Here is a 26,771-nt window from a genome sequence, read left to right as displayed (position 1 = left end):
CCAACAAACAATCCAGCCAAATATAGAGAGTTAGTGCTATCGTTTATAGTATCTAATAACCTGTCTTTACGCATTATCGAAAGCTATTCATATCGTCAATTAGTACGGTTCTTAAGTCCATCTGTGTTATCACTTTCGTCAAGAACATTGCACCGAGAACTACAACGCCAATTCTCATATCACTGAGGCATACTACAGCTTGAACTCCATTCTCATATTATACATGGAGGCCGGATATCCATAACGACAGATGCATGGTCTGCACGGAACTATACAGAGTATGCTGCTGTTACCGCTCATTGGATTAATGATAAATGGCAGCAGAAATCAAAATTGCTTGATGTGATACATCTTCAAGAGCCTATTCATAGCGGTGAATACTTAGCTCAGCAATTAGCAGCTGTAACAGATAGTATAGCTATTACAGGCGCTATCTTTACATGCACCTGAGACAACGCATCATCAAATACTGTGATGCTCTCAGAATATGAGAAATTGGCTAGCAACGCCCAAACATCAACTCAACAACCTTGGACATTTACTGTCAAAGAAGGCGATGTCCGGTGTATTGCACATATCATAAATCTCGCAGTTCAAGCCGCTCTTACGAGTTTAAAAGCAGAACCAGATGTAGAGACAGAGACATACCGGTGTGAGCAAGGTGCAGCTCGGATTCCATTTAGTAGAGATAGTCATGTGGAAGTCATGAATGCTCTTGCAAAGCTACGAAGACATATCTATGTCTTTCGTAATCGACGAGCATGGAAGGATGCTTTACAACGACAAGTCAAAGCTATAGGTTTAAAACCACAGCAACTATCACTTGATATGCCAGTACGATGGAATTCAACACATCGTATGCTTGATACAGCATTAAAACTCCAAATACCAATCACAGCAGTATGCATAACACAACAGCTTGATATTAGTATGAAAGATATTGCATTAACTACAGGAGATTGGGCTGTTATTAAAGATCTTGAACGACTGTTCTTAATATTTCTCAAACCATCAAGACGGCTACAAAGTGATACATATCCGTCACTTAACTTTGCTATTCCACTTTATCTTAAAATGATAAATAAAGTTAAGAAGATGCAACAAGAAGTTGGCGAGCACTCAGCAATTGGTATTGCATGCACAGTAGCTTATCAAAAGCTTCACGCGTATTATACTCTTGCAACAAATCAGCAATGTAAGCACTCAGCTGTAGCTACAATTTGCGATCCACGGATGAACCATACAGTGTTTAAAAAGATATATCCAGATAGTACAGATCATGTACGAATCACACGGGCAAGAGCACAGTTTGAAGATGTTTGTAGAACATATAAGACATGGCAATATCATCTTGATACAGAGCGTATTGAACGTGAAACAGCTCTTGCAGATGCATTAGGAAATGCAAATACTAGAGTGCAAGAACCAGATTCTGATGAAGATTTATTTGCATCAGAGGGTATATCATTTGAAGAACCAGAATGGAAACGATGGATGCTTGAACCACGGCCTGGTGAGCATACTGATATTCTCAAATATTGGTCTGCAAAGCAATATCAATATCCAATAATTGCTCAAGTTGCTCGAGACCATCTTGCAATTCCTGCGACATCAGCACCATCAGAACGGGTATTTAGCAATGGTAGCGATATCATTACTAAGAAAAGGAATAGATTGTCGCCATCGACAATTAGATATCTGCTTTGCTTACGGAATTGGGGTTATTTACCAGATGCCGACAGCGACGGTGATGATGCAGATGATGAGGCAGAAGAATAGGAATAGGGGCTGTCTATTTTATTATTATATTTGTCACGAGTTTCACTTTTCTAGTTACATATTCTAGTTACATATCATTATCTATTTCAAATATCAAAAGCGTCATTTTTGTATACGGAATTGAGGCTCAACTACCTGCTAAAGTATCTGTAAATACCTACCTTACCTGAGCAAAGTCGCTCAGATACTTACCTTACCTGGCGAGGACCCAGATACTACCTGGGTAGTATCTGCCGAACACTGACAATATGATTGTACAGTGGTGGCATAGGTTCTAGTATATAGTAGGCCATAGGCTATATAGAGCAATTTATACTCTAAAAACAATGTTTACATGGCTTTATTTCAAACTTCTCGTTGGAAACGAGGAATCACCTACGCATGCGCAGGTGAGATTTTACTCGTTTGCCGAATTCAAGTTTATATTCGAATTGCTAACCCTGATAAGTATGACAAAATAAATTCATGGAAAGTATATTATTCGTTACACCCCATCTATATATATCTTACAGCCCTACCCAATCCAACCGATGTATTGTACAATTTCGCACACTTTTCAGACACCGAGATCGTACCTTCGCAACGTAAACCAACATACAAAAGAGATGAGAGTTGAGTTAGGGACTCGGACAGTCGCAGGGGGTGCTTCCCCTCGACTCAAGTGCCACACCCACCCATGGCATTCCCTGTTCACGAGGACGAGGGCGAAGGCTCATTGGGCTTATCTCCAGACACACCAAAGAACCCAGTCAGCCCGCTCTTCATAGCCTTCATGCCCTCCTGCTTCGCCATCTCCTCATGCGCAGCCTCTTCCTTCAGCCACTTCTCACCCTCCTCCCTAATCATCTTATCCAAAGCCTCGTAGTTCTTCTGGCCTCTCTCTCTCGCCTGATCCTGCAACATCTTACCCTGGGCAAACGCCTCGCTGGCTGACTGCTCTCCTTCAAAGGCAGCCTGTGGCTTGATGCCAAGAGCAGAGTTCAAGAAGCTGACGCCGCCCTTCTTCGGCTTCTTCTTCTTCTCAGCTTCAATTTGCTCCATGAACTTCTTACGGGCGACGGCTTCACGTGCCGCAAATTCAGTTGGGATATGAGTTCCTTCGAATGAGGCAATGGCCTTCCTCACATCTGGAACGGCCATGGTGGGTATGTACTCGAGAAATGGAATGAGTGAAACCAGCTCCTTATCCTTGGAATCTCCCTTCCACTTGGGCATGATGATGGCGTTTTCGGGCTGTTCTTCCGTGTGGGCCTTGGAAGTGTCGAGTATAATGACCTTTGAAAGGTCACGGTTCAGGTAGGAGAGATCCTGGCAGATAGTTAGCTTAATGTCACCAATCCAATGACTTGCAAGTTATACCTTCACATATTCGCCCTTTCTGTACATTGTAGCCTCTCGGAACAATGGCCAGGTGACGACATGGTATGGGTCCAACTTCTTAATAACTGGCTCGCCGATGGCCCATGGGACGGAGGTAAATATAACCAGCTCGTAGTACTGGCTGAGGTATCTCAGGAAGTAGTCCACACCCGGCCTCTTTGCCATTCGCCATCCGTGCTCTCTTGACCACTCACTGTGGATGAGCAGATCCTCCAAACTCAAAACCAGTGTATATGGGCGCCCGAAGCTTGGGTCAACGTCAGGCAAGAGCTTCTTGAATGTCGGCTCGCTGTAGTAGCTCAGCTGGTCTCCCGTGCGAGCTCGGAAACGAGCCCACATGAGTCCAAGAGACCATCCAGAGGGCGCATCGACGTGTTGTCGCTCTTCCTCCTCCGACTCCCAGTTTCTGCCCAAGTATACGTAGGCGGCAATGCATGTTGCGAAAAACGACCCGTACAGGTAGTTCGCGACACGAGCACGCTTCTTCTCCGAAGATGATACGTATGCCGAGGCGGGGAGCTCGCCTTTCGGCCCTCGTCCACCTCCGCCAGTTGCTTCATGTGGGTCTTCCGTAAGGTTCAGGGCCGATGCCGCAGATTCGTTGGCTGTGCTACCTCTGGATTCGAACTCCAGCGTCGATGGCAGGCCTCCCCTGAGATCAGGCAGTTTGAAGTGTTGCGCCGCGCCGTTGGTAGATGCGGATTCGTTCTGTGGGGCATTCTCCGATGGTGATGCTTGGGTTTCGAATTCGGGTTGTTGGCAAGATACGTCAGGGTCCTCGATGGATGACGCTTTCCCATCTGCACCAGCCGCAGTGCCGCCGGCAGAAGCCTTCGTTGGAAGTTCCGATGAAGGTCTTTGCTGGGTTGTCGGCTTCTTTGGCTGAGTTGGTCGCTGGTCGGCAAGCCCCCGACTCCATAGAGCTGTTGAGGGTGGCAGGAATCTTGCTGGCGCCGCCCTCACCGCTGGGGCGCGCAGGGAGCCGCGCACTGCTCTTGCAAGCATTGTGGAAATCTGAGCTTCAAAGGATGCCCAATATGTGAATCCTACAAATGCGACACTCCGACTAGAAGGTCATTTGAGCTTAAATGAGGCTCTGGGGGGTTATTCGATGATGGAATTATGGTCCTCCCAAAAAAACCAGCCTAGGTCGGTACGGTGACCGACTCAACCACGCTAGCAGTTATTTCTACATAAAACAAACTTCCTGTCCTCGTCTCGTCCTTTCTTCTTCAAAGTTGACACCCAGTAAACGAAATTTGACTCGACGCTCCTTTACTTTCAATGGACGTAGAGTTGTATTAGCTGGGGAGACCGAAATGGCTCTGCTAAAGACGAGACCATGAGTCCGGTTCTTTTCGAAGTCCGCTCCATGAAAGGATCTCGCCCGTTGTAGTGCTACACTCAAAACCCTTCCACTACAACTTTCGTACTATCTTGGCCCTAAGCTACCTATTTTACGATTTAACGTTCAATAAAACTACTCTTTGACAAATCCAAACCCTGAAATCATCAAGAAAATCACTGCATCAATGAAGAATAAAGTGTTGACGCTGAGGTCACGGGGAGGAGGAAGTGCGAAGGTCTCTGGAACCAGTGCGATCCACACATCCGCGTATTCTCCACAAGATCAGAAATCGGAGCCGGAAGATTCGTCAATGAAACACAAAGTGTTGACGCTGAGGGCATGGGGAGGTGCCAAGATCTCCGCGACCAGGGCGTACCCTACGGAAGATGTGACATCGAAGTCAGAAGCAACAGAACCGTTCAGGCTTCTCGATCTCCCCTCGGAGCTTCGGTTGAAGATATACGCCTTGATATTCCACTCTTGCCCCGACGTCATTGACCTGGACCCGGACAACTACAAAAACATCCATCGCAAGTTGTCCATATTATATGCCTCGCGCCGAATACACGGGGAGGCATCTCATCTCCTTTATTCCACCAGAACGTTCCGCATCTTCCCATGTATCGACCGGTACTTCAAGTCAAAACGGCCTCTTCTTGCCCGCCTATCCCCACGATGCCGGAGCTCTATATCATCCCTTGAGTTGCGCCTTGGCCCAGGGTTTGCAAGCCCTCCGAAGAACTGGGCTGTGACGGAATCTCTAGGCCTAAAGGATGCCATAAATGTTCGCATTCTCAAAGTCATTGTTCAGGTTGATACATCAAATCCAATGTTCAATGGGTACCGCGCCAGAGGTCTGGGCGAATCATTCTATGAAGATTTTTCGAAATCCTTGCTTGACAAGATTTTGGAGGCTGTGCCATCAATCAGTGAGGTCCAGCTTGACGCCTGGACTTCAATTAACAAGGATGGACCCATGATAAGCGGTTTGATGAGTGTGGTGAACCAGCATCGGAAAGTGATATCGTGGGGGCCAGAGAGGGGTTGGACCAACGAGAAAGGAAAGGAGGTGATTGATCTGGGAATCGCAGTAAAGCCTCCAGTGATACGAGTTTTACCTGAGGTTGCTGTGGTCTCTTGAGGATGGAGCGAAGTTCCGGCTATTCTGGCTGTTCTGTCTGTTCGGTTGGTGTTTTATGACCTGGTTATCTCTGCTCTTTTATGGCCACTCTTCTGCTCGGTGAATTATAATGAATGCTATGCAATCGTTGCTTTAAAATGAAATTCCAAGACATTCTCTTGTGACCTGAGATGCTCTGCAATCGTTGTCTTAAATGAAATTCCGACACAATTCTTGTGACCTGAGTTTATTAAGATGGTTCCTGAGAAATAGAAAATCATGGCAGGGATGTTTCAAGTCGTGAAGCCGCGTCTTGTCAGCCTGCAGTTGGTTGCGTCGCTTGCGTTGGATAGACAACCACCACAACATCAAGGGAGGACCCTCAGTTTACAGCCCATACAATTGCGACACAACCTACTAACAACAGCAACAGCCCAAGATACCAGAAACATTATTCTGCCACTCACATTTATAATTACGATATACCGGGGTCAACCAGGAGCCAAAGGGGCTTTGTTTACGCGAGTTCTGGGAGGAGGTTGACAGAGGATCCGAGCAACAACAGAGATGGAGCCACCTACAGGAGCGTCTTCTATCTCAGTAACTGGTAAGGGTGACCATACACTTCTATGAGCTGGAATAACAGTTTATAGTTCGTGTGAGACCGTTCACGCTCAAGGAGGCTGCGCAACTGTAAGTGTATCCGCCGTGTGGCTCAGAATCCGGACTCTGACAATTTGTAGCAAGAAATGCGATGATGGAACAATCTTTCTGGGCGATGGGTCCCTCGCAGCAGCGCCCACTTCGAGAATTACGAATAAAGGCATACACCCGGTGATCAAAGTTGTGGACGATAAATGCCTGTATGTTTCTCAAGTTGGAGACCGCTGCTGGTGCTAATTCTTACAGTGTGTTCGATCCACCCGAAGACAATGGCATGACGAAATTCTCTCGGGGAAACCTCTTGAGCATGGGAAAGCGAAGCAAGGATCAGACCTTCGGATTCGACCGAGTCTTTGACGAGAACACAACACAGGGCGACGTATACGAAGCGACAACTCGAAGTCTTCTGGATAGCGTGCTGGACGGATACAATGCCACTGTTTTCGCATATGGAGCCACCGGCTGTGGCAAGACCCATACGATTACCGGAACAGCTCAGCAGCCTGGCATCATTTTCTTGACAATGCAAGAGTTGTTCGAGAAGATTGCAGAGAGGAGCGACGAGAAGCATACTGAGGTGTCCCTTTCATACCTGGAGATCTATAACGAGACGATCCGAGATTTACTCGAGCCAGGTGGAAGTAAACAAGGATTGATGCTGAGAGAAGATGCGAACCAAACTGTCTCCGTGGCTGCGTTATCTAGCCACCACCCCAAAGACGTCCAGGAAGTCATGGACATGATTGTTAAGGGAAACGAGTACCGCACAATATCACCAACAGAAGCTAACGCGACATCATCACGATCACATGCGGTTTTACAGATCAATGTGGCGCAAAAGGACAGGAACGCCGCCGTGAACGAGCCACATACGATGGCAACACTCAGCATTATCGATCTTGCCGGCAGCGAGCGCGCTAGCGTGACGAAGAATCGGGGAGACCGCCTTCTCGAAGGTGCGAACATCAACAAATCACTGCTAGCCTTGGGAAGCTGTATCAACGCATTGTGTGACCCCCGCAAGAAGAACCACGTCCCCTACAGAAATTCAAAGCTCACTCGACTGCTTAAATTCTCTCTCGGAGGCAACTGCAGGACGGTTATGATTGTTTGCGTCAGCCCCTCGAGTGCACATTTCGACGAGACGCAGAATACATTGCGATATGCGAACAGAGCCAAGAACATCCAAACGAAGGTCACGAGAAACGTTTATAATGTCAACCGTCATGTGAAGGATTTCGTAATTAAGATCGATGAGCAAATGGCTCTCATTACTGAGCTCAGAGCCCAGCAAAAGAATTATGAAGAGGCGGCGTTTGTGAAATTTAAGAAGCAGACCGAAAAGAGAGATCACATTGCGAAAGAAGGCATCGCAAGAATTCGCGCGGCATACGAATTGTCGGTTTCGGAGAGACAGGAAAAGTCAAATAACATGAAGAAGCTACACCAGATCGAGCGCAGAATCTCAATCCTGTCAGCATGGATTGCTTCCTTCGACAGCATTTGCGACAACAGAGACGATGGCGTCATGCCACCAAGCTTGACCTCAATGAGGAAGACAGCTCAAGGAATCTTGGTCGAGTTAGAGCATAGCCGCCAGCATTACCATCAACGACAGCAGAAGAACAACTGGGAGCGCGCTATTGATTCCGCGGCGCAGAACAGTATTCGCCAGCTGACGGAGGCTGATGGCACAACAGATGGAACAGAAGCCGCGAGTTTGGAACGCGAAGCGGAACTCCTCAAGGCCAACGCTGCACGCGATGCGCTATTGGAGGTTGTCGAGTTAGAGAAATCCGGAGATTTGGGCGTTATGCAAGTGCTGCTCTCTGCCCAGTTCGACCTGATCTCTTCTCTCGGTGACATCCTAGCCATGAGCCAGGAGGATGCCGTCCGGCATGCCAAGTCGGTTTTGACCAGGCTATTCAACAGCTGCTCGACTGCAGCATCGCACGTCATCAAGCCCGATGGATCGCTCAATGTTACCCAGGCCTTCCCACCAACGAAGCGTGGGACACCGAAGAAGAAGAAGCAAGTCAACTTGTTCGTAGATGACGAAACTCAGATCGCACCGCTAACATTGGAGCCTCTACCCGCTCCAGTCCCAGACCATGTGGCTCCCTCCCCCATGCGAGGCTCGCCTAGACGTCGCAAGGTGCCAGGCAAGAAGGGCATCTCCTTCACGCCGAACAAGAAGTCACTGAAGAAGCGCAGCGTGCGCTGGCGTGACGACGCCGACTCGGGCGCTCTCGCGGAGTTTGAAAAGACGCCTCAGAAGCTTCAATTCACACCCGAGGCCTCCTCAGGGGAAGCGAGCTTTATCCTGCCACCGCTGCCATCGAACCTCGCTTCAGAACTGCTAGACGACTCGACAGATTCCTCGCCCGTCCCCGAAGCGCCCCAGCCAAGCCTGGACATCAAGCCCAAGAACAGCCGCTTCCAAGCCGGCTTCCTCTCGAAGCGACCCGACAACACATCCCCCACCCATCCAACCTCCACATCCCCATCCTTCTCCGACACCTCCCCACTCCGCTCCATCGACCCCACCAAAGCCGGAAACCGTCTCTCGACATCCGCTCCTCCCACCTCCGCGCTCGCTAACGAACTCACGCCGTCCTCGACGCCCGACTCGTCCGCGCTGACGTCAGACACGGAAAATATTTCGCACGCGGATAGTGCCAAGATCCGCGCTGCGCTGCGTCAGTCCCGCGGTAGTCACGCGCACAGCATGTCCGAGAGCGCCCTGCGCACTGCGCGCCGCCGCAGTCCTACTGCCGCTTCTATCGTGGGCGGGGGCAGTCCGCCTGCAGAAGCGCATTTCTCGGCCGGGCAGGCGAGGAGGATGGTTGGGTCTGGGAAGGAACCTGTGGTTGGGAGCGTGTTGAGTCCAAGGACGGCGCCGGTGATTAAGAGTGCGTCCGGGGGGCCGGGGCCGAGGAGGACGACGATTGCGAGTTCGGTGGGGGGAATGAGTGCGGTGCAGGCTGTTAGGTTGGGGGCTGTGGGGACGCCGAGGCAGAGGGAGAGTGCGGTTGGGGTTGTGGGGAAGGGGGGGTGGAGGTGATGATGGTTGGGAAGTGAAGTGGTGAGTGAGGTGGCGCGAGGCGTTTGTGGGGGTGAGTTTTTTTGAAAGTTCGAGTATATGTTAGGGTTTGTATGTATTATACGGGTTTGGGTTGGGAGTAGTGGGTGGGAATGATGAGCGCGGCGAAAGCCGGTTTTCTTGTATTGTAGTGATATGAATTTCGGGAGAACTTGTTTTTCTTCATTCATCGTTTCTGTGGTTGTTCTTGTGGTTTTTGTGATGATATCCAGTTGGGGTTGGAGTTCAGTAGTAGCTGTAGCCTCCCATTTATGCGGCGGTGATTCATGATGAGATGTCTCACCAACAGCAACCAGATAGCCACTTTATTAAATGTCATGATTTCTATTTGCAATCCCATCCCTCACTACGACGCACCCCTCAACGCCATAGCCCCCAAAACCTGAACCCCCACCTCCCTCCTCTCCCTCTCCTCCTCCTCCCTCTTCTCCTCCTCCCCCATCCCCTTCTTCTTCCCCTGCTGTCCCACAAGCGGGAGCTTATACACCTTCCTCACCCTCGCCCAGTCCGTCACCATGCCGAGCTCCTCATCGCTGAAGGGGACCTGCTTGCCCTCCACGGCGGAGGCGAGGTGCGCTTGTATCGATGCGGGGGTGAGGGAGGATGGGGAGGAGGGGGTGGTGGTTTTGATGGCTATTAGGGAGGTGGTGGTGGGGGAGACGCCGAAGCGGCGGAAGGATTCTGCGATCTGGGGGGGACGGTTAGTATGCATTGGAGATGAGTGATGTTGAAGCCGTGTGGGGAGGGGTCTCGAAATCGGACGTCGACTCACGTTGTTATTGGGGCTGAGACAGAAGACCATCTCAGAATGCACGTTCCGCGTCCGCAGTCGGCCTTCGAGATTATCGTTTATCGCCCTGAATGCGGCAGCGAGGATCTGCACCTTCGACACGATCTATGGTAGCCAGTCAGCCCGTCTGCCTCGTACATATCATAATCACGTGACACATATCTGCCCGGACAAGAGATTACGGGCCGGAAGAGGAAGGGAGGACGCACGACGCCAGCATCGACGAGGGCATATTCGAAGTCGGTGTTGCTGGCGAGCAGCTGTGCGTGCAGGAAAGCGGCGTTGGTGATGGAGTGGAAGAGGGCGATGTGAACGTCGTGGCCTGGGGGCAGGTGGTCGATGGCGATGGTGGTGAGGGACATTGGTGGCGGTGAGGGCGAGGTCGTACGCACAAACGCAGAAGGCTTGATGAGGGCGAGGGAGAGGTATATGCGATGGATGGATGTCTTGGGTTGTGGTGGTGGCTGTGGTGGGAGATGGCGAGGCAGTTGTTCAGGTGGGTTTTGGGGTCCAATCGCCGATGCGGCGGTGATTTTCGGAGTGGGTGAGGTGAGGTCCAGAATACTGTAGTCTCGAGAGTAGAGTCTCTAAGAGATTCTTGGTGTTGTTTCAGGAGATGCAGTTGCGGGATGACACCGATTGCTGGGTGGGATGGGATGTCTGTGGCTGTGGCTGTGGTTGTGGTTGACATGTCGATGTCGATGGTCGATGATATGCCGGCGGGGTATGTTTAGGCGACAAATGCTAATAAATGCTCCACTAGAAAGTGAACAACCCGCATCTCACATAGCCCAGCCGTAGGGCTGATGTTCAGTGCAGACAGGATATCCACATCTGCAGCTTCAATATGCATCATCTACCCTGCCGCCCTGCCGCCCTGCCCCCCGCCGCCCCGGGATTCCCGGTAGCTGTCTGATTGGCTTGTCTGGTTGGCCGTCCAGGGACATCCAATACCAAGTATAAAGTTATATAGAGACGTGCCTATAATATGTCCGGAGAGAGAGAACCGTCGACGCAGGACGAGAACCAGCCGTGTTCGGGGATTTCTGAAGGTGATGCAAAGATGCTCAGCCGCATTCAATACAGAAAAGAAGTATGTATGCACACTACTTCCTATTCATTAATACGCCTTTTTTTATATATTTTATATATATACGCAATATGATGCGCGGTGCTCCCTGGATGTTCCATCACAGTGATATCCAGCACCGTGGTATTCACAAGCCAGCCCCAGCCTCGAAAACTAGCGCGTTTTCCCAGTCCACCACACAAAATCCCAGAGGTCCCAAAAATGGGCCAAAACCACCATCCCCATCGATTCCTTCGCGACAACACGGCCTCGTCGTTGTCGTTACAGTCTCAGCCTGTCGTGGGCGCGTTGCGACAAACTCATCGAGACCATCTCGGTCATCATTCACTGTCGCCGTCCCTGTCTCCGTCACCTTCGGCTACTTCCATACGCATCCTAAGCACGGCATCCTCCGCGTCGCCTCGAGCTCACCCAATGCCTCCAAAGCGAACGGCCTCAGGGTCGCCCACGGGCACGCCAGCGAAGCTTCCAAAGCCAGAAACGAAGCCAGAGACTTTCTCCAACTCCGTCAAGAAGCGTCTACAGTCATCGACGAGGACGGGCCAGGCCTGCGACCGATGCAAGGTACGACGCATACATCCCCTATAGCTAGCTATACAGGCGCTGATTGATTCTCACAGGTCCGGAAAATCCGCTGCGATGGCCTGACAAATGGATGCTCACCTTGCCTACAAAATAACACGGAATGTCGAACCACGGACCGCATCACCGGCCGCGCTGCCCCACGAGGCTACGTGGAGTCAATCGAGCAGCAGAACCGCGACCAATCGTCGCGAATTCGCGAGCTCGAGGGCCTGCTGATGCAGAATGGCATTGAAGTTAAGCCGTCAAATACCTTCCCAGAGCTAGCAGCTGCACAGTACTACAACAACGTCTCCCATAATGGCCTCCCGTCGATGTGGACTGCGGGCCCGAACCCAAGCGTGTACGCGACTCCGACGCCGAGCCACAACGCTCCCCCGAACCCGCAGGAGACGAATGTGTTCCGCGTGCTGCCGGCGTTCAGGGCGGGATGCCCTGGGGATAACTACCTGGGCGTGCTAGCGCCGACGTCGGTGTTGAGCTCGATCAAGGGCACGGCGCTGTCGATTCTGGGGATGGAGATTGACATAACCGATTTCCCGTCGCAGGACCTCGATGAGCCGGAGCAGAATACGCTACACCCGAATTTATATAATAAGTCGTACCAGGCATTCCTGCAGAGTGCCCTCAATATCAACCCGAAGCTTGATAAGGTCAAGCTGCCAGATCGAGAGGAGGGGATCACATATGCACAATGGTTCTTCCGCGTTGTCAATTCATTTATGCCGATTCTTCACAAGGGAACCTTCATGGCTTTGGTATCTATTGCCCACTTGCTCAAATTGCCTCTAGGATTCTAATGTACGATAGTTGACTCGCGTTTACGATGACCCAACTTTCCGTCCGACCGTCGCTCAAACCGTGATGATCCACATGGTCTTCGCCATCATGTTCTTCCAATACTCTGTCCGGAATCTGGAAGATTCATCGCAGCAAGCCTATCTTAACGCCCAGTCCAACCTTCACTACCACTACGCGCTCGGCATGTTCTACGACTTGTCATGCAGCCACACGCTCGAAGACGCACAGGCCATGGCATTGGTCTGCTCGCACCTTCGCAATTTCCCCAAACCAGGCGCCAGCTGGATCCTCTCACGGGTAACGGTGATATTTGCCATGGAGCTTGGCCTGCACCACTCAGTCAAGCGGTGGGGACCTGACAGTGACGTGAGCGCCTACGACCAGGAGATCCGCAAGCGAATCTTCTGGTCAATCCTCGTCATCAGTATTACACTGAGTGGCAAACTCGGGCGTCCCATGCCCTTCCGCCTCGAGGACTTCGACGTCGAAATTCCAGAGCCAATGGACGATGAAGTATTTGCCGAGCTCGACTTGCCCCTGGCGCAGAGAAGCGGGAAGTGCCTCCATAGCATCGGCCTCCAGGCCTTCAAAGTCCACGCCCTATTCCTGGGAATGTTCAGCACGGTATACACCGTGAAACGGTCGCCAGACACATACATGGAGGCCATGCACACACTCGAGGCCAAGATCAAGGAGTGGCGCGATGGCTTGCCAAGCGAGCTCGTTACCTCCTCAGCATCGAACGGACAGGAGGCCCGCGTTTTTGCTCTGTACGCCGAGCTATGGGGTCTCGAATTCCGCATGTTGCTACGACACCCGGCTGTGTCCATGACGCAAGATGTGGCGTTCAATACGGAGAGCATGCGGATATGTGTCGAGTGCGCAGGGCAGATGCTTGTGGCAGCGAAGCAACTCCAGACTTTCAAGAGTTTGGATACGACGTGGTATAACAGCGCTGTGTTTGTGATGGCGATTACTACGACATTGTTCGCGCAGTGGGAGAAGCGCAATGAAACGACTGCGTCGGACCTGGCAGCACTGAGAGTCGCGATGGATGAGTGGCTGAATATAATGGGCGATATTGGCGCATTACTAGGTATGTATCCTTCCTTTCTGATATCCATCCCAACAAAACTAACATCATTAGGTTCTGGAACCCGTCTGCGCGAAGCAGTCCGCGTTGTCACCGACGGCACAATCGGGCTTTTGAGCCGCAACTTGCAAAGCAAAGCGGCAGCCGAGCACTTCAAATCCCCCTCCCGCCCTCCACAATCCCAAAACACCAACGCCGCTCCCTCCACCACCGGCACCACCACAACACCCACCCATACCAATCCCAGCACCTATCCTCAGCCCTCTTCCTCTACTTTCCCCACCCAATTCCCCGACAACTCACATGGCTCCGCAACAACCACAAATGCCTACCTCACACCCGACCAACAAGGGCTTGCCCACCAATCCACACCCTACCCAGCCGCAACACAGTACTACCCCGACCCGCCCGCATCGTCAGGGGTGCCGTACCCGCCACAGGAGCACGGATACGCCTACACACCCGGCATGAGCGACAGCGTCGAGGCGCCCCTTCTCGCCGCCTTCGCAGCACAGGCATCAGAGGTGCCAGCCGCATGGCCAGTACGCTCGAACGCCCAACCCAACACCGCGACGGGGAACGGCGTTGGCGGGATGGGTGTTAATGGAAACGCTACCGGGGCGAACGGGAATCCACACTCTGGGTCGCAGTCGTGGCACCTGTGGACGTCGACTATGGCGGGGAATTTAGAGCCGCAGGATTGTTATAGCGCGAGTGCGCTGATGCAGCTTGGTGGGCGGGATATGGGTGGGGGGTCTGGGGATGGAGGGGGAGCAGGGGAAGGGACGGAGATGGCGCAGATGGGTGGGGGTGTTGTTATGGGGGGTGCTCAGCAGCAGCAGCAGGTGGGGATGATGGGGGATGGTGGGGGACCCACGACGGGGGGTGCATGGCCGTTGAATATTTTTGATATTGGGAGTGGAGGTGTGAGGTGCGTGAGGGGGGATGGAGATGAGGGGTGACTTGTAAGATGCATGATTGAGGGTTGGCGTTTGTGGATGGGTTTGCTATGATGGTGCGGTGATTTTGGGTGAGGATGGCGTTTGGGAAGGTGGGCTGGGTTGGGAGGGTCGGTGTGTATACCATACCATGCCATAACGTATTATATTGTGTTCTTAGCTAAGCCGTGAATTAGCTTGAAGAATACGCTTTTCTGTACAGTGTCGTATTTTTGTTGTTTGAATCCTGTGAGGTTATTGATAAGTGAGTGATGCTGAAAAGAAGTTTGATGGCGTGATTCACAATCACGGAACCTTCGCCCATTCACAATTCCTCACACCATCACTCATTTTATCGCCGCATTTATATCACATTCAGGCTTACAGTCACATTCATAAGGATCTTAATTTCAAAGCACGATTTATTGACCTCTCTGTGTACACACACCGAAAAGAAAAGCCGAAGAAGTTGACGAACGTGCGCGCAAAAGTCGATAGAGTAGTCGATGCCCAAAGAAAAGCCAATGCTAGAGATGAACCAATGTCGAAAGCAAAGCCAATATCGAAGATAACTAATGTTGAAGATGAGCCAATGACGAGAAAGGAACCATTGTCGAAAAAGAAGTCAAGGCCGGCGAAGAAGTAAAACCAGATGAGGGAGCCAAAAGCCACCAAGACAAGTCGAGTTGTGAAACTGCCGAATAGTTCCGGTACCAACTTCGGTGATAATACGGTGTCCGATACTGATTTGTAAAGATCTTGGGTGGGCTGGTCGATGGCGAGGAGAAATATCACCACCCAACTGAAGATGGAGAACTCTTAGGTTCATGAAAATCCTCAACAAAAGTCGATTCGGAAAGCACGCCAACCGGACCAGGTCCCATGGGACCTTGGTTCAAGCACTGAAGCACTTCGGAGGAAGAGGCCAGGAGTTGCTGCCCACGTACAGCAGCCCGGAGCTGCTGTGGAACAACAAAGGCAGCAACCCCCGCTACATACCAGGAGAGGTGAACGGGGAATCCAGAAGATGACAACGCGCAGAGCAGCACAACTATGTTGGATGGCGGGAAGGCCTGGCATTGCTATCCACGTACAGCAGCTCGTAAAGAAAAAAAGGAAACCGCTGCGGCAAGACAAAGATCGCAATGCCAGACCAACCGCGGATAAGAGCAGCAAGACGACGACCGGCCAAAAGGGGACGGAGGAGAGAGACCGCCCACGTACGGAAAACACGAATGCTACCGCTGGAAAAACAAAGGCGGCTCTCTCTCCATCCGTTGGAATCCCAATAAACGATCTGTTCACTTCCGAGGATTGTTCTTCAAGTGGGTAATATAAGCCCGGTCCTTTTCGAACTGGACCAGGACTTCACCGGGGCACTTGGAGTGCGTTACGGTGACCCTCTTTTCCTTCGGATATTGGCTGTTGTGTTCCTCCAAGTGGCACAACGCCTTCTGCGCAGATTCTACATCGGCGAAAATCATCGTCGCATTGCCCCCGTTGTAAATAAACAGGTGCTGAACTCTGGCTCCTAGGATTTTGCCCCGCGCCTGGACAACACGCAGAATGTCGTGATACCTAAACTCATTGAATAGGCCACTCGGACCAACCATGGAGAGCCGGCGCGAAATCGCTGGCGTTCCTCTTTCGCGGTCCGGCCGCATGGCTCGGATAAGGTCGCAAGCCTCCCGTGGATGCACTTGAATATCGATCGACCATCCGTCCGGGAACGGCCACAAAATCCGATCTCTATCCGCCCACGGCTGCAAGATCGCGGCCCTCATTGCCCGGAGGTATCCAGCGGCACCTGGAGTTGCGCCTGGATGTGTATCCACCGCCACCGCATCCCGAAAGACGATGCTTGCCAGACGTTTACCATCCTGGTTCCCGAACGTAATGGCGAAAACCGCCCCAAACAGACCCGAGGAAATAGAGTCCGACACTTGCTTCAGGGAAGTTAATGGGGGTACCCCCATGAGTATGACGACCCTGAGGTCCGATGCCACGACGAGAGTGCCGGGCACTGGCTGCGGTGCAGCTCCGGAAGAGGCCTGTGGCAGCTTGACTGTAATTCGAAGCTTGCCGGTATCTGGTGCTCCTGAGGATGCTGGCATCGGAACTGCCGTTTGGGGAGTCGATGGGCGGACGACAGCCAGGGAGCTGCTCATCGCAGCGGCCGCTGGAGCAGTTGACGTAAGGCTTCTTGAAGCCGCCGAGAATGCAGGAACGAAGGGAGCCGCAGTGGCTCGCGGAACAAAAGCGGCAGCGGTAGCTGCTGGTGCCTGCGGTATGTAGAAAACGCTGCCTTGGGGCGCGGCAGAAGGAAGCGTGGCAGAAGGGAGGGTGTTCGCAGCACCTGCCGAAGACGGTCCTTGCGCAACCATGGGCTTGCCCTGCATCGTTTGAGGCGGGAAAATGAGCTCCGAGTCTCGAAGCTGGTCAGTGGTGAAGTCTGTTCAAAGTCAGTATCAGGCAGAACAACTTCACACCAACACGGCCTTTTTCAAAGGAAAACTTACAGCCACCGAGACGGACAAAAACACCTCGGCTGGTCCGGCCTTTTGCCTCGGAGACAGCTGCGTCTGCGGCTAGAGCCGCGACTGGAGTTGAGGTCGGAGCTGGACTGGTCACGGAGACCGTTGGTGCGGCCTCCTGAGCAGCTGTATGCTGCTGGTGGTTATCTCCGAGCTGTTTGAAGAAGAGAGAAAGTCAGTCCAGATCAAGAGGTGAAGGTAATATATAGGTCGATGAAAGAAGAGAAGGAAATGGATGGGAAGGGAAAGAACGGGAAGGGACGGCTTACACCCTGCGGGATACTTAACAACAACTGCGAGTTTCGACGTCTCGGGCTGGGTAGTCCTGGCGGACGGGTTGGGGTGGCCTGGTGATCCCGAGCATGCCCTGTATAAAGCGGCATACAGCCGGGGTAATGGACGGCCATCATTGCTTCAGCTGAATTGCCGAGTTAGAGAAGCCGATTGCGGAAAGGAGCGGGGGAGGGCCTCACCGAGTTCGTCTAAGGGAAGGGGGATCTCTCTATCTGCGAGATAGACGAGATCCCCGGCCGAGTTCGTCGCTATGCCGAGTGAGTTCAGCCGGAGCTCCGTGTTGCCAATCTGTGGTGGTGAGTTAGCAAATGTTGGAGGGAATTTATAGTTGATCCCAAGGTGAGAAATGAGAACGGAGCCCCAGCCCAAGCCCCGAACAAAGGAGTGTGAGCGGATAACACAGCCATGATAGGAAGTCAGGACAAAGGGACGACGCAAGAGAAAAGGAGCGATAGTAGCCGATGAAAGGGGTCAAGATATCGGTTCTCAACAGAGGCTTTCACAGGGCCAGGAATGTGTGCGATGAAAAGCGACGAGAGGGGGTGGGACTTACTCCGTGCCTTGATTGGGAGGATTGGTTTCTAGACATCTTGAGATGCGCAAGATAAAGGGGAGGAAGGATGAGCTGAGGGTAAGAGAAGGAGAGGCGACGGAGAGTCGCAAAATCAATTCGCAGGTACAGGAAGGAAGCCGAGGACAGGGCAGGGCCGTGAAGCCGGAGGGGGAAAGGTAAGCGGGGAGGGTGAGAGCGTGGTTGTTTTGCTGAAGAGGGTAGAATGTGTTGTTGAGGAGGAAGTACGGAGTAGAAAAAGGTAGGCGTTGCAAGGCCGAAGCCAAGAAGTAATAACCACACGAAGAATCCGAAGAAAGAGTAAGTAATCACAGATATACTGTGATGTTGGATCCTTGGTGTTGTTGCAGAAAAGAAGAAGGAGGAGTTCACACCGAACCAGGCGGCCCTCCTATTACTAGCCGCCCTTGCCGCCCCACACCACGCCGCGCAGAACAAAGGAATTCGCTCTCTGCTAATCTCGATAGAGTGGGGCTGAACAATAATTACAGAACCGACCTCCAGGCTATCTAAATTATTATTTCCTAATCGGGATGGGGGAGGAGGAAGGACTGGGGGTGCTGGGAGTGCTGGAAATGGGGCGGGAGGTGGAGACAAAGGATGGAAGGGATTTAGGTATTGGGATTCTTTGCCAAGGCGGGTCGGGCCTTGGATTAGACAGTAGATATATATGTTCAAAGAAAGACTTGAGCTCCGAAAGGAAAATTGAGCGAGGACGACTACCCTCCTCATCACCGGAAAGGCCAGAACCCCCACGGTATCCCGGCTCACGATAGAAACGAAAACAATCCAGGCAATACCACGGACACTGCAGTTTAAGAATTGGACTCCCAAGCTTCGTAGCCTCCTCAGTACCGAAAAGTCCAGACCCCCAAAGTGTCCCAACTCACGATAGAAACCCAAAACACCTCACCCAACACCAAAGACAGCAGTCATGAATTATATCTTGAACTTCTCATCTTTGCTTCTCTATCTACCGTCATCTCCCAACCAGGAAGAAACGAACAAGAGAACTCCCTCGCCCGCCACATGAAAGGGACGCTGAACTTCCAAAAACTCCAGCTCAGGCTCCAAAACCAAAAAGAGCAGATGATAATCTCCCAAACTCCCCGACGCTCCATCTAGCGCTTGTAGTGCGAGAAAAAAAAACGAATCTTGAACACCACCTACTTCATCCCCCCCTTCCCATTTGCCAAATCCGCCAAGCCTCGCATTTTTCAAAAACATCTCCCCTCCACACCCCCAATCCCACTCATCTACCACCCAAAAAACCCCCTAGCCCTCCTCACCGCCTCCCTGGCCATCAGGTCCCTCCCCTCCCTCGTCCGCTCAACCGCATCCTTGTTCTCCTGCGCCCTCCTCGCAAGGTACCTCATACACTCCCCCGTCGTCCCCCACACAAGATACTTATACGCCTGCGGCACCACCATCCTCGCCTCCCCCCCCACCACAACCTGCCCTTCCACCTCAACGGCGCGCTGGACAAGCTCGCAGCTCACTTCGTCCGCCATGCCCTGGAGCTGGCCGTAAACGAGCTCGATGCGCGCTTCGCCGGCTGCGGCTTGGGATTCTTGGATGGCCATGGCGAGGCGGACGGAGGAGGGGTTGTGGGATGCGAGGGCGAGGCTGACTTCTGGGAAGGTGTCCGACTCTTCGCTAGTGGCGGGGCGCAGGACGGCGTTGTAGGTGCGGCGGAGGACGGACTCGGCGAGGGCGTCGTACATGGTATCCGTGTCCTCCTTTGTGTCATTGATGAGGTATCGCGGATCGGAGTTGATGTAGGCCCCCCTCACTAGTTTCACGCCGGCGACGAACCCCTCCTTCCTCGCGACGGCGAGGTGGCGCGCGAGGACTTCAGGGCAGGCTTTGAGGTACGCTTGGTATGTTGAGTAGACGACGGCGGATTTCTTGTTGTAGCGACGCATGAGGTCGAGGACCCAGGCGTCGATGCCAGTCTGGAGAGCAGCCTGCTCGGCGTCGAAGACGAGGCGGACGCCGCGGGTCGCGGCGAGGTCGCAGACGGATGCGATTGCGTCTTCGAGGGCGGGGCTGGGTGGGAGGTTGTGCGAGAGGTTGTAGAGGGCTTGGCTTCCCGCGCCGGTGAGCTTGACGGCCACGAATCCGCCGGGGGCCACGAGGGATACGGTCTTGAGGGTCCCCTGCGCCCAGAGGGGGATCTCGTTTGTCAGGGTTGCTCGTGAGGCTTTGCCGCCTGATGCTTCGAGGGCGGCGGCGGCGTGGGCATCGAGGACGACTTCGCGTGCGTAGCAGAGCATGACGCCCTTGTAGCCCATTGATCTAAGTGATTCGATAGTGCGGGAGACCTCCGTGGGTGTTTCGCCGGCGCAGAAGTGGGCGTAGAAGGTGCGCCTGAGGAGGGCGCGGAGGAGGGGGTTGCGGTCGGGGTTTAGGAGGGGGGATGGGGAGGAGGCGAGGAAGGAGAGGGCGGCGAGGGAGGGGGGGAGCAGGAGGCGCGAGGAGGAGATGGAGGAGATGAGGATGTTGCGGAGGAGGAGGGGGAGGGGGAGGATGGAGAGGGGGGGGGTTTGGGGCGGGTCAGGCTGGGCTGGGGGGTTGTGGCTGTGGTGGAGGCGAGGGTGGAGGCGAGGGGGGAGTGGGAGTGGGAGAGGGAGAGGGAGTGGGGGAGGGAGTCATGAGGGAAGGATGTGGATGCTGGGGCTTGTCGTTGGAGGGTGCGAGAGAAGAGGGGGCGGGGGTATGGTGTGTTCTGGCTGATCTTCGCGCTGGATGTTGGGAGCTTCAGCTTCATCTTCATCTTCATCTTCATCTTCATCTTCATCAATGAAGTGAAGTGAGGTGAGATGAGGTGAGATGAGGTGAGGTGAGGTGAGGTGAGGTGAGGTGAGGTGAGGTGAGGTGAGGTGAGGTGAGGTGAGGTGAGGTGAGAGGCGACTGGGATGGACAATGAAGCGAGGCGAGACGAGGATATATAGCATTACTAGCAGGGCACTTGTGTTTAGATAAGATGAAGAATAAAGGACGGCACCCCGACGAAAGCCGAGATTGAAGAGGGAAGGAGGAAGGAGGGAAGGTCCGGTCGCACGAGGTCTACTGGAAGGAGCAGCGTGTGCCATTGGGCGGGGGATACAATCCCCATTATTACCCCACTATTGCCCCACCTCGCTATCCCCAAGACAGTTACGCCACTGCGGGAGTGAGTAATTCATTGTAAAGTCTATTGATCCTTGACCCATCATGATCCATCCGATTCTAGCCGCTATCACCTGACCATTATCGCCATTATCGCCATTATCGCCATTATCGCCATTATCGCCATTATCGCCATTATCCCCATTATCCCCAATATCCCCACTATCCCCATTATCCCATTATCCCATTATCCCCTTTCTACCTATTATCCCCTTTATGTCCTTGTCCCTCGTCCCTCGTCCCTCGTCCCTTGTCCCTTTTGTCCCTGTCCCTTCTATCCCTTCTGTCCCTTCTGTCCCTTCTATCCCTTCTATCCCTTCTATCCCTTCTATCCCTTCTATCCCTTCTATCCCTTCTATCCCTTCTATCCCTTCTATCCCTTCTATCCCTTCTATCCCTTCTATCCCTTCTATCCCTTCTATCCCTTCTATCCCTTCTATCCCCCCTACCTCCCCCCCTCCCTCCCCCCCTCCCTCTCCCCCCCCAGAATAAAATCCACATATCCCGGCCTTCTCCCCCTCATCGCCCCAACCGCATCCTGCGCCAACCCATACGCCAGCCCGATCGCAAGACCCGTCTTCGCCGTCCGCGCCGCCGTAGCCATCGGAAAGCGGTCTGTGTGTACTAAGTCAGCAAAGCCTCTTCTACAGGTCGGTCCCATCATCAAGAAATACATTCCACACCAACAACGCTCCTTCCTTCTCAGACAGTCCAGACAGACGGGACGACTCGCGCATCGCTCCTTCCTCCCCGAATGTGAGAACTCTCGCAATGGCAAAGAAAAAGAAGAAGCAAAAGAAGAAGCAAAAGAAGAAGCAAAAGAAGAAGCAAAAGAAGAAGCAACAGAAGAAGAAGTAGAAAAAAGGTCAAAAACTTACTCCACAAACTAAACCCCCCCGCCACAGTCGCACTCGCAATAACCGTACTCCCCACATCCCTCCTCCCCCTCACCACATCCCACACCTCCTCCGTCCCCAAAAACAACACCGTCCACACCGCCACCCTCCCCCCCATCCTGACCCCCTCCCTCACCCCCTCAAGCATCATCCGGTAATTCTTGCTCTTATGATATAGATACCAGCCCGTCGGCTCTTTGGGGAGGCGATGCGCGTTCTCGGCGCGGAAACGCAAGCCGGCGAGGCTGAAGCCGTGGGAGCCGCCGAGGGTGAGGCCGACGAGGAAGGCCGTGCTGGTGCCGACGAGGAGGCGCTGGGGGGTGGGGAGGGAGAGCCGGGCGTCTGTGGTGCGAGCAGTGCGGCGGGCGGAGAGGTGGGCTTGAAGGGCTTCTTTTTGGGCGGCCGTCCAGTCCTCGGCGTCGGTGCCCGATTGAGCGTCGGGCTTGGGGTCGGGGGGAGCCATGGCTGTGGGTGAGTTTGCCGGCGGATTTGGCGAATTTGGCGGACTTGACGCCATTTGGGTCGTGAAGCTTTGGAGCTTCGATAGTGACAGGGATGGCGGATGGGATTTTGGGCCATATATATCCATTGGTCGCTCGGTTCAGCCATGTCTTTGGGGCAGGTGAGCACGTGATGACGCGTTTTTTGGCGCACGGGTCGGCGCGGGGAGGGTATTTTTGGTGGTGGAGGGCTTGGCGGTTGGGTGAGGTTTGATACGGGAAGCGGTGTACGATAGAGCTCCTCCAAGAACAACTTCTTCTTCTTCTACTTCTTCTTCTTCTTCTTCTTCTTCTTCTTCTTCTTCTTCTTCTTCTTCTTCTTCTTCTTCTTCTTCTTCTTCTTCGTCTTCTTCTTCTTCGTCTTCTTCTTCTTCGTCTTCTTCGTCTTCTTCTTCCTCGTCTTCTTCGTCTTCTTCTTACACCCAACCAAAACCACACACACCCTATCCAACCACCCACAGCCAAACAAAATGGTACCTCCCCTCCCCCAACTTCTCCCCTCCCCTTCTCACCCACCCCGCAGCCAACCAAACCAATCCAGCTAACACCTCCCACAACAGCCTCCCCGCAAAATCACAACCGACCCCGCATCAACCTACCTCCGCCTCAAACACGCCCGCACCACCATTCTCCTCCTCACCACCCCCCTCCGCCCCCTCTCCGCCCTCGTCTCCGAACTCCTCTCCGCGTTACAAGAACGTTATCCCGATGGCCTCCTCTCGCTGTCGACCTCGCCCGGTTCCTCTTCCTCCGACAATGGCGACATGGAAGTAGTGGTAGAAGAAACCCTCACCCCACTCCCCGAATCCGCGAAGGAGATAGAGTTAGCGGTACCGAATGACCCGTATGACCCTGCAGCGGGGTGGAGGAAGATAAATTGGGCTGAGGAGGGGAAGGAGGGGATGAAGGGGTGCGGGGTGCCCGGGGGGGGGTGGTGGCGTTTAGGGTGAAAGGGGAGGAGGGGTGGGCGGTTGAGTGGCCGAGGTATGATGAGGAGGAGTTGGAGGGGGAGGGGATGGAGGGGGAGGGGATGGGGATGGGGGAGGAGGGGATGGAGGAGGTGGTGGCTGGGGGGAAGGGGAAGGGGAGGGAGGGGGAGTTGTAGGTGGGATGATGGATGGGAGATGGGTTTGTTTACAGCCATACACAGCGACGCGGAGAATAAATATGGGGGTTTAGAATTTAAGGATTTGCAGGTTTCTCTCTCTCCGGCTTGTCTATAGTCAATCGATCCTTAACCCTTTCACACACGGATTTCGAAGAGCGGTATGCAAGGAGCCATTAGAATGGTATTTACTCCTTTTTTCAAATAAAAATAGAAATACGCGTGCGGCCTTGGCGGGTGTTGGCCACGATGATTATCATTATACGTAACATCTCATTAAGGTATGTCAACATGGCAGGATTGCTGTAAGGCGGCCCTCACGTGAGGGCACGTGAGGTGCCACGCTCTTACAGTGGACCTGGCGGGCTCGGTAAATTAGGGCCTACGGGTTCCTGTATATAAGGGGCTGGAGGCTCGGAGTGAGGCCTCCAGTCAATAGTCGCTGTATCAGCGTAGACCTATTGTGCTTCACACCAATATAACCCTTACTTCCTGCCCCCTGACCTGGTTCCCTGAACTCCCGTGACACCCTGGGCCCTACGCCTTTACAATTGCAATCAATTCCTGCAACCCCGCCCACGGCTCCAAACCTCTGTCATGAATTCACTGGTATCGTGATTGGGTATGTTCGGGACAGAACCCTCCTTGTCTTCTATGCCGTCTGCTGCGGCAAGAATACCATTTCCACAGGCGAGACGCAGGAGAGGTGGGTCCACCCTTAGGTCTCTTAAACGCCTTGTAACCTAACAGATGCTCTCTCGTAGACTACTCTAGTTAAAAGTCATATTATAGGTCATTAAGGAAGCTTGCTAACCCTAATTTTTGCTACTGTTACTACGTTAGCAAAAGGGTTAGAGATCTTAGCATATAAGATGACTTTATTATCAGCTAAGGTCTATACCCTTTACGTAGTAAATGAGGCCCTTAGCAAATGCTAGAGGGCTAAAAAGACTCATGCCTGTTAAGGAGGGACGTAGATGAGTAGGTGTGACATGACTTGCGTGTAGAGGGGAGCGGTAGGAGGGAGGGGAAATTGTCTAGTCGGCACTGTGGCACTTGTGGAAAAGCTGGTCATAATGCGAGAACTTGTCAGGAGGATGTAGAAGTACCTAGTTTATCAGATTCTGAGTAGCTTTAGCTTTAATACATATTCTGGTTATTTAATTATATTTTGAAGTAGTGGGGTGGGGAAAAGTGATCGACTCGGTGTACAACCACGTTATATCTTATCATTATATAAAGAGTTTATAACTGCCATTTTCACATACCTTACAACGTCCATATAAGCTCGTTACCAGTGGGTTCCCCTAATAGTAAGGCACCCGTTACCTGGCGGATATAAACCCTTCTTTCAAGGGCCAACTCTGTCATTAGCCCCAACCCTAACGATAGTTTGTTCAGCACGCATGAAGCTATTATATATACACGCTTAGCATTGATATTCCCCATACCATTGCAAGGCTAGCGTATATGTGCGTGCCAACTTGCGATGCTCCATTGGATCCGTGGTCACCCGATGCGCCCCTGTCCGATTTTGAGAACCCAAGTGTCGGATTCCAACCGGGTTGCTTGCCAGACAACAGCTCATCAGAGCAAGCGCTATCAAGGAAGCTGATAGAGATAGGTCCGGCCCATCTGGGTTCATCGGGAAGGGAAGCTTGGTAGAGTCCTGTGAGTGCAAATGAGGCGGATTTGTTGTCAAATCGGCCCGAGATAGTCGGGGAAATCTGAGGCATCTTACAAAATTTGGACTTCGCATCGCCAGGTTCTAGGACTATGCCCGAGTACGTTGAGTTCGAGGGATTGCTGCAACTCTTATAGTCGAACTTGAAGCTCTCATGGCTGGTGTAGCGTTGTTGCGCTTGCTGGTGAAGGAATATGATGTATTGCAAATGTGAGTAGCGTTCAAGTTCTAGTATTTCTATGTCGATTGGCTGATGGGGTAAGCGTGATAGGGCGGGCTTTAAAAGGTTAAAGATATGGTCAGCCACCTATTCCACAGTAAAATGGATGGCTGTTGGGTTATGATGGAGGGAGAGGCTTCATTTCGACTAAACAACAAATCGAGCCGCTATACTTACTCCATCGAGTTAAAATTTATAGCGAGTTCGTCCGAGGCCCCAAAGTTATAAATGTCTTTGGCATTTCCAGCCGCCACGTCCAAGTCATCAGGCCAAGCACAGAGAACAACCATCATTGGGTTCTTATCCCCGTAAGAGGTCGTGTTGTCAGGTTCGGTCACAGCAAGAACGGCTTTGTATGAGACTTCAACAGTCTTCAAACTTTATTCAATGCGGCCCGTCGTCGCGGCCGTCTTCGTTGTACCAGTAGCTGAGGGTCATCTGTATGGATACGGTACCATTGTAATACCTGAAGAACATCACAATGAGACCGAGATCCAAGTTTCAAGCTCACAGGGTGAGAGACGCAATTGGAAAGTACTCACGTTTCGGTCCAGACATACATCCAGTAGGTCAGCCTCGTGATGTTTGCCGGACGGTGGTTCAAGCCGACATCGTAACTCCAGTTAATATCTTCTTGCCCAAGAGCGGGTGAGACAAGAATGGCTGCCACGGCCACAATGGAGGGCCAGAATTTCATTGCTTCTCGTCTCGTGCGATGACTGAAGGGCAAAGGGAAGTGGAACGACAGAAGTGTGGAGGGGCAGGCAGATTAAATATCTTGGGGACTGCCGTTAGCATACTTGGCGGGCAAGGAAGCAATGATAAGCTCATCATTTTGTGTTTGGCTCGAGATAAGTAAGGCATACAGCATCTATGAAAGAATGAAAGCATGGAAGAGTATGGAAAACACATTTTGGAGGCAGTGTTGAGCGGTATTAAGCCATGTTTAGCACGATATTCTGATAATATTCTGATTTGACCTGAACCCGTCTGTTTTTCCATTTCTGAAGTTTGTTGTGCATCTTTTCGAGCGACTTCCCATTGAGCAATGATGTGACAGCTCAAAGCTTGGCAAGAGGAACGAGCCGCGTTCCCATTTCGCGGAGAAA

The 26,771-nt window shown here is 52.5% G+C and overlaps 8 protein-coding genes across 8 annotated transcripts; 4 read left to right on the top strand and 4 right to left on the bottom strand.

The window, feature by feature from the left end:
• Nucleotides 1-2,063: 2,063 nt before the first annotated feature.
• Nucleotides 2,064-4,271, bottom strand: TIM50 (mitochondrial inner membrane protein required for protein import). The gene is made up of 2 exons (XM_024470136.1): nt 3,139-4,271; nt 2,064-3,087 (listed from the first exon to the last, which is right to left on the bottom strand). The coding sequence occupies exons 1-2, from the start codon at nt 4,162-4,164 to the stop codon at nt 2,470-2,472; spliced, it is 1,644 nt and encodes a 547-aa protein (XP_024323603.1). The 5' UTR covers nt 4,165-4,271; the 3' UTR covers nt 2,064-2,469.
• A 420-nt stretch (nt 4,272-4,691) lies between these two features.
• On the top strand, nt 4,692-5,648 carry VC83_06538 (uncharacterized protein; the record flags this gene model as incomplete). Its single annotated transcript, XM_024470135.1, has 1 exon — nt 4,692-5,648. One exon carries the CDS (start codon nt 4,692-4,694, stop codon nt 5,646-5,648), a length of 957 nt encoding a protein of 318 aa, XP_024323604.1.
• A 388-nt stretch (nt 5,649-6,036) lies between these two features.
• KLP5 (kinesin-like protein Klp5) lies at nt 6,037-9,354 on the top strand (the record flags this gene model as incomplete). Its single annotated transcript, XM_024470134.1, has 4 exons — nt 6,037-6,234; nt 6,281-6,320; nt 6,371-6,490; nt 6,537-9,354. Exons 1-4 carry the CDS (start codon nt 6,195-6,197, stop codon nt 9,352-9,354), a joined length of 3,018 nt encoding a protein of 1,005 aa, XP_024323682.1. The 5' UTR covers nt 6,037-6,194.
• A 385-nt stretch (nt 9,355-9,739) lies between these two features.
• Nucleotides 9,740-11,054, bottom strand: VC83_06536 (uncharacterized protein; the record flags this gene model as incomplete). Its single annotated transcript, XM_024470133.1, has 3 exons — nt 10,393-11,054; nt 10,166-10,288; nt 9,740-10,081 (listed from the first exon to the last, which is right to left on the bottom strand). Exons 1-3 carry the CDS (start codon nt 10,543-10,545, stop codon nt 9,740-9,742), a joined length of 618 nt encoding a protein of 205 aa, XP_024323602.1. The 5' UTR covers nt 10,546-11,054.
• A 633-nt stretch (nt 11,055-11,687) lies between these two features.
• VC83_06535 (uncharacterized protein) lies at nt 11,688-14,711 on the top strand (the record flags this gene model as incomplete). The annotated part of the gene is made up of 4 exons (XM_024470132.1): nt 11,688-11,837; nt 11,894-12,613; nt 12,666-13,752; nt 13,804-14,711. 4 exons carry the CDS (start codon nt 11,688-11,690, stop codon nt 14,709-14,711), a joined length of 2,865 nt encoding a protein of 954 aa, XP_024323666.1.
• Nucleotides 14,712-15,154: 443 nt separating this feature from the next.
• Nucleotides 15,155-20,623, bottom strand: VC83_06534 (uncharacterized protein). The gene is made up of 5 exons (XM_024470131.1): nt 18,069-20,623; nt 17,695-17,803; nt 17,491-17,639; nt 17,207-17,375; nt 15,155-17,139 (listed from the first exon to the last, which is right to left on the bottom strand). Exons 1-5 carry the CDS (start codon nt 18,816-18,818, stop codon nt 15,989-15,991), a joined length of 2,328 nt encoding a protein of 775 aa, XP_024323667.1. The 5' UTR covers nt 18,819-20,623; the 3' UTR covers nt 15,155-15,988.
• Nucleotides 19,343-22,742, bottom strand: PUT1 (proline dehydrogenase; the record flags this gene model as incomplete). The annotated part of the gene is made up of 4 exons (XM_024470130.1): nt 19,343-20,647; nt 21,332-21,419; nt 21,707-21,872; nt 22,136-22,742. 4 exons carry the CDS (start codon nt 22,740-22,742, stop codon nt 19,343-19,345), a joined length of 2,166 nt encoding a protein of 721 aa, XP_024323599.1.
• An 18-nt stretch (nt 22,743-22,760) lies between these two features.
• Nucleotides 22,761-23,758, top strand: VC83_06532 (uncharacterized protein; the record flags this gene model as incomplete). Its single annotated transcript, XM_024470129.1, has 4 exons — nt 22,761-22,775; nt 22,890-23,126; nt 23,214-23,497; nt 23,599-23,758. The coding sequence occupies 4 exons, from the start codon at nt 22,761-22,763 to the stop codon at nt 23,756-23,758; spliced, it is 696 nt and encodes a 231-aa protein (XP_024323600.1).
• Between the last annotated feature and the right edge of the window lie 3,013 nt (nt 23,759-26,771).

This window comes from Pseudogymnoascus destructans, assembly GCF_001641265.1.
Source record: "Pseudogymnoascus destructans isolate 20631-21 unplaced genomic scaffold scaffold_12, whole genome shotgun sequence".
Taxonomy (NCBI): Eukaryota; Fungi; Ascomycota; class Leotiomycetes; order Thelebolales; family Thelebolaceae; genus Pseudogymnoascus; species Pseudogymnoascus destructans.
Note: the sequence above shows the minus strand (reverse complement) of the source record. Positions and strands in the feature narration are given on the sequence as shown.

Bases quoted from the DNA above. Each gene is read 5' to 3' on its own strand.
- TIM50 (XM_024470136.1), bottom strand. From the start codon at position 4,164: ATGCTTGCAAGAGCAGTGCGCGGCTCCCTGCGCGCCCCAGCGGTGAGG. The intron at 3,088-3,138 runs GTATAACTTGCA...ACTATCTGCCAG, and splicing joins GAAAGGGCGAATATGTGAAG to GATCTCTCCTACCTGAACCG.
- VC83_06534 (XM_024470131.1), bottom strand. From the start codon at position 18,818: ATGAGGAGGGTAGTCGTCCTCGCTCAATTTTCCTTTCGGAGCTCAAGT. The intron at 17,640-17,694 runs GTGAGGCCCTCC...TCGGCAATTCAG, and splicing joins CCTTCCCTTAGACGAACTCG to CTGAAGCAATGATGGCCGTC. The intron at 17,140-17,206 runs GTAAGTTTTCCT...GACTTTGAACAG, and splicing joins TTTTGTCCGTCTCGGTGGCT to ACTTCACCACTGACCAGCTT.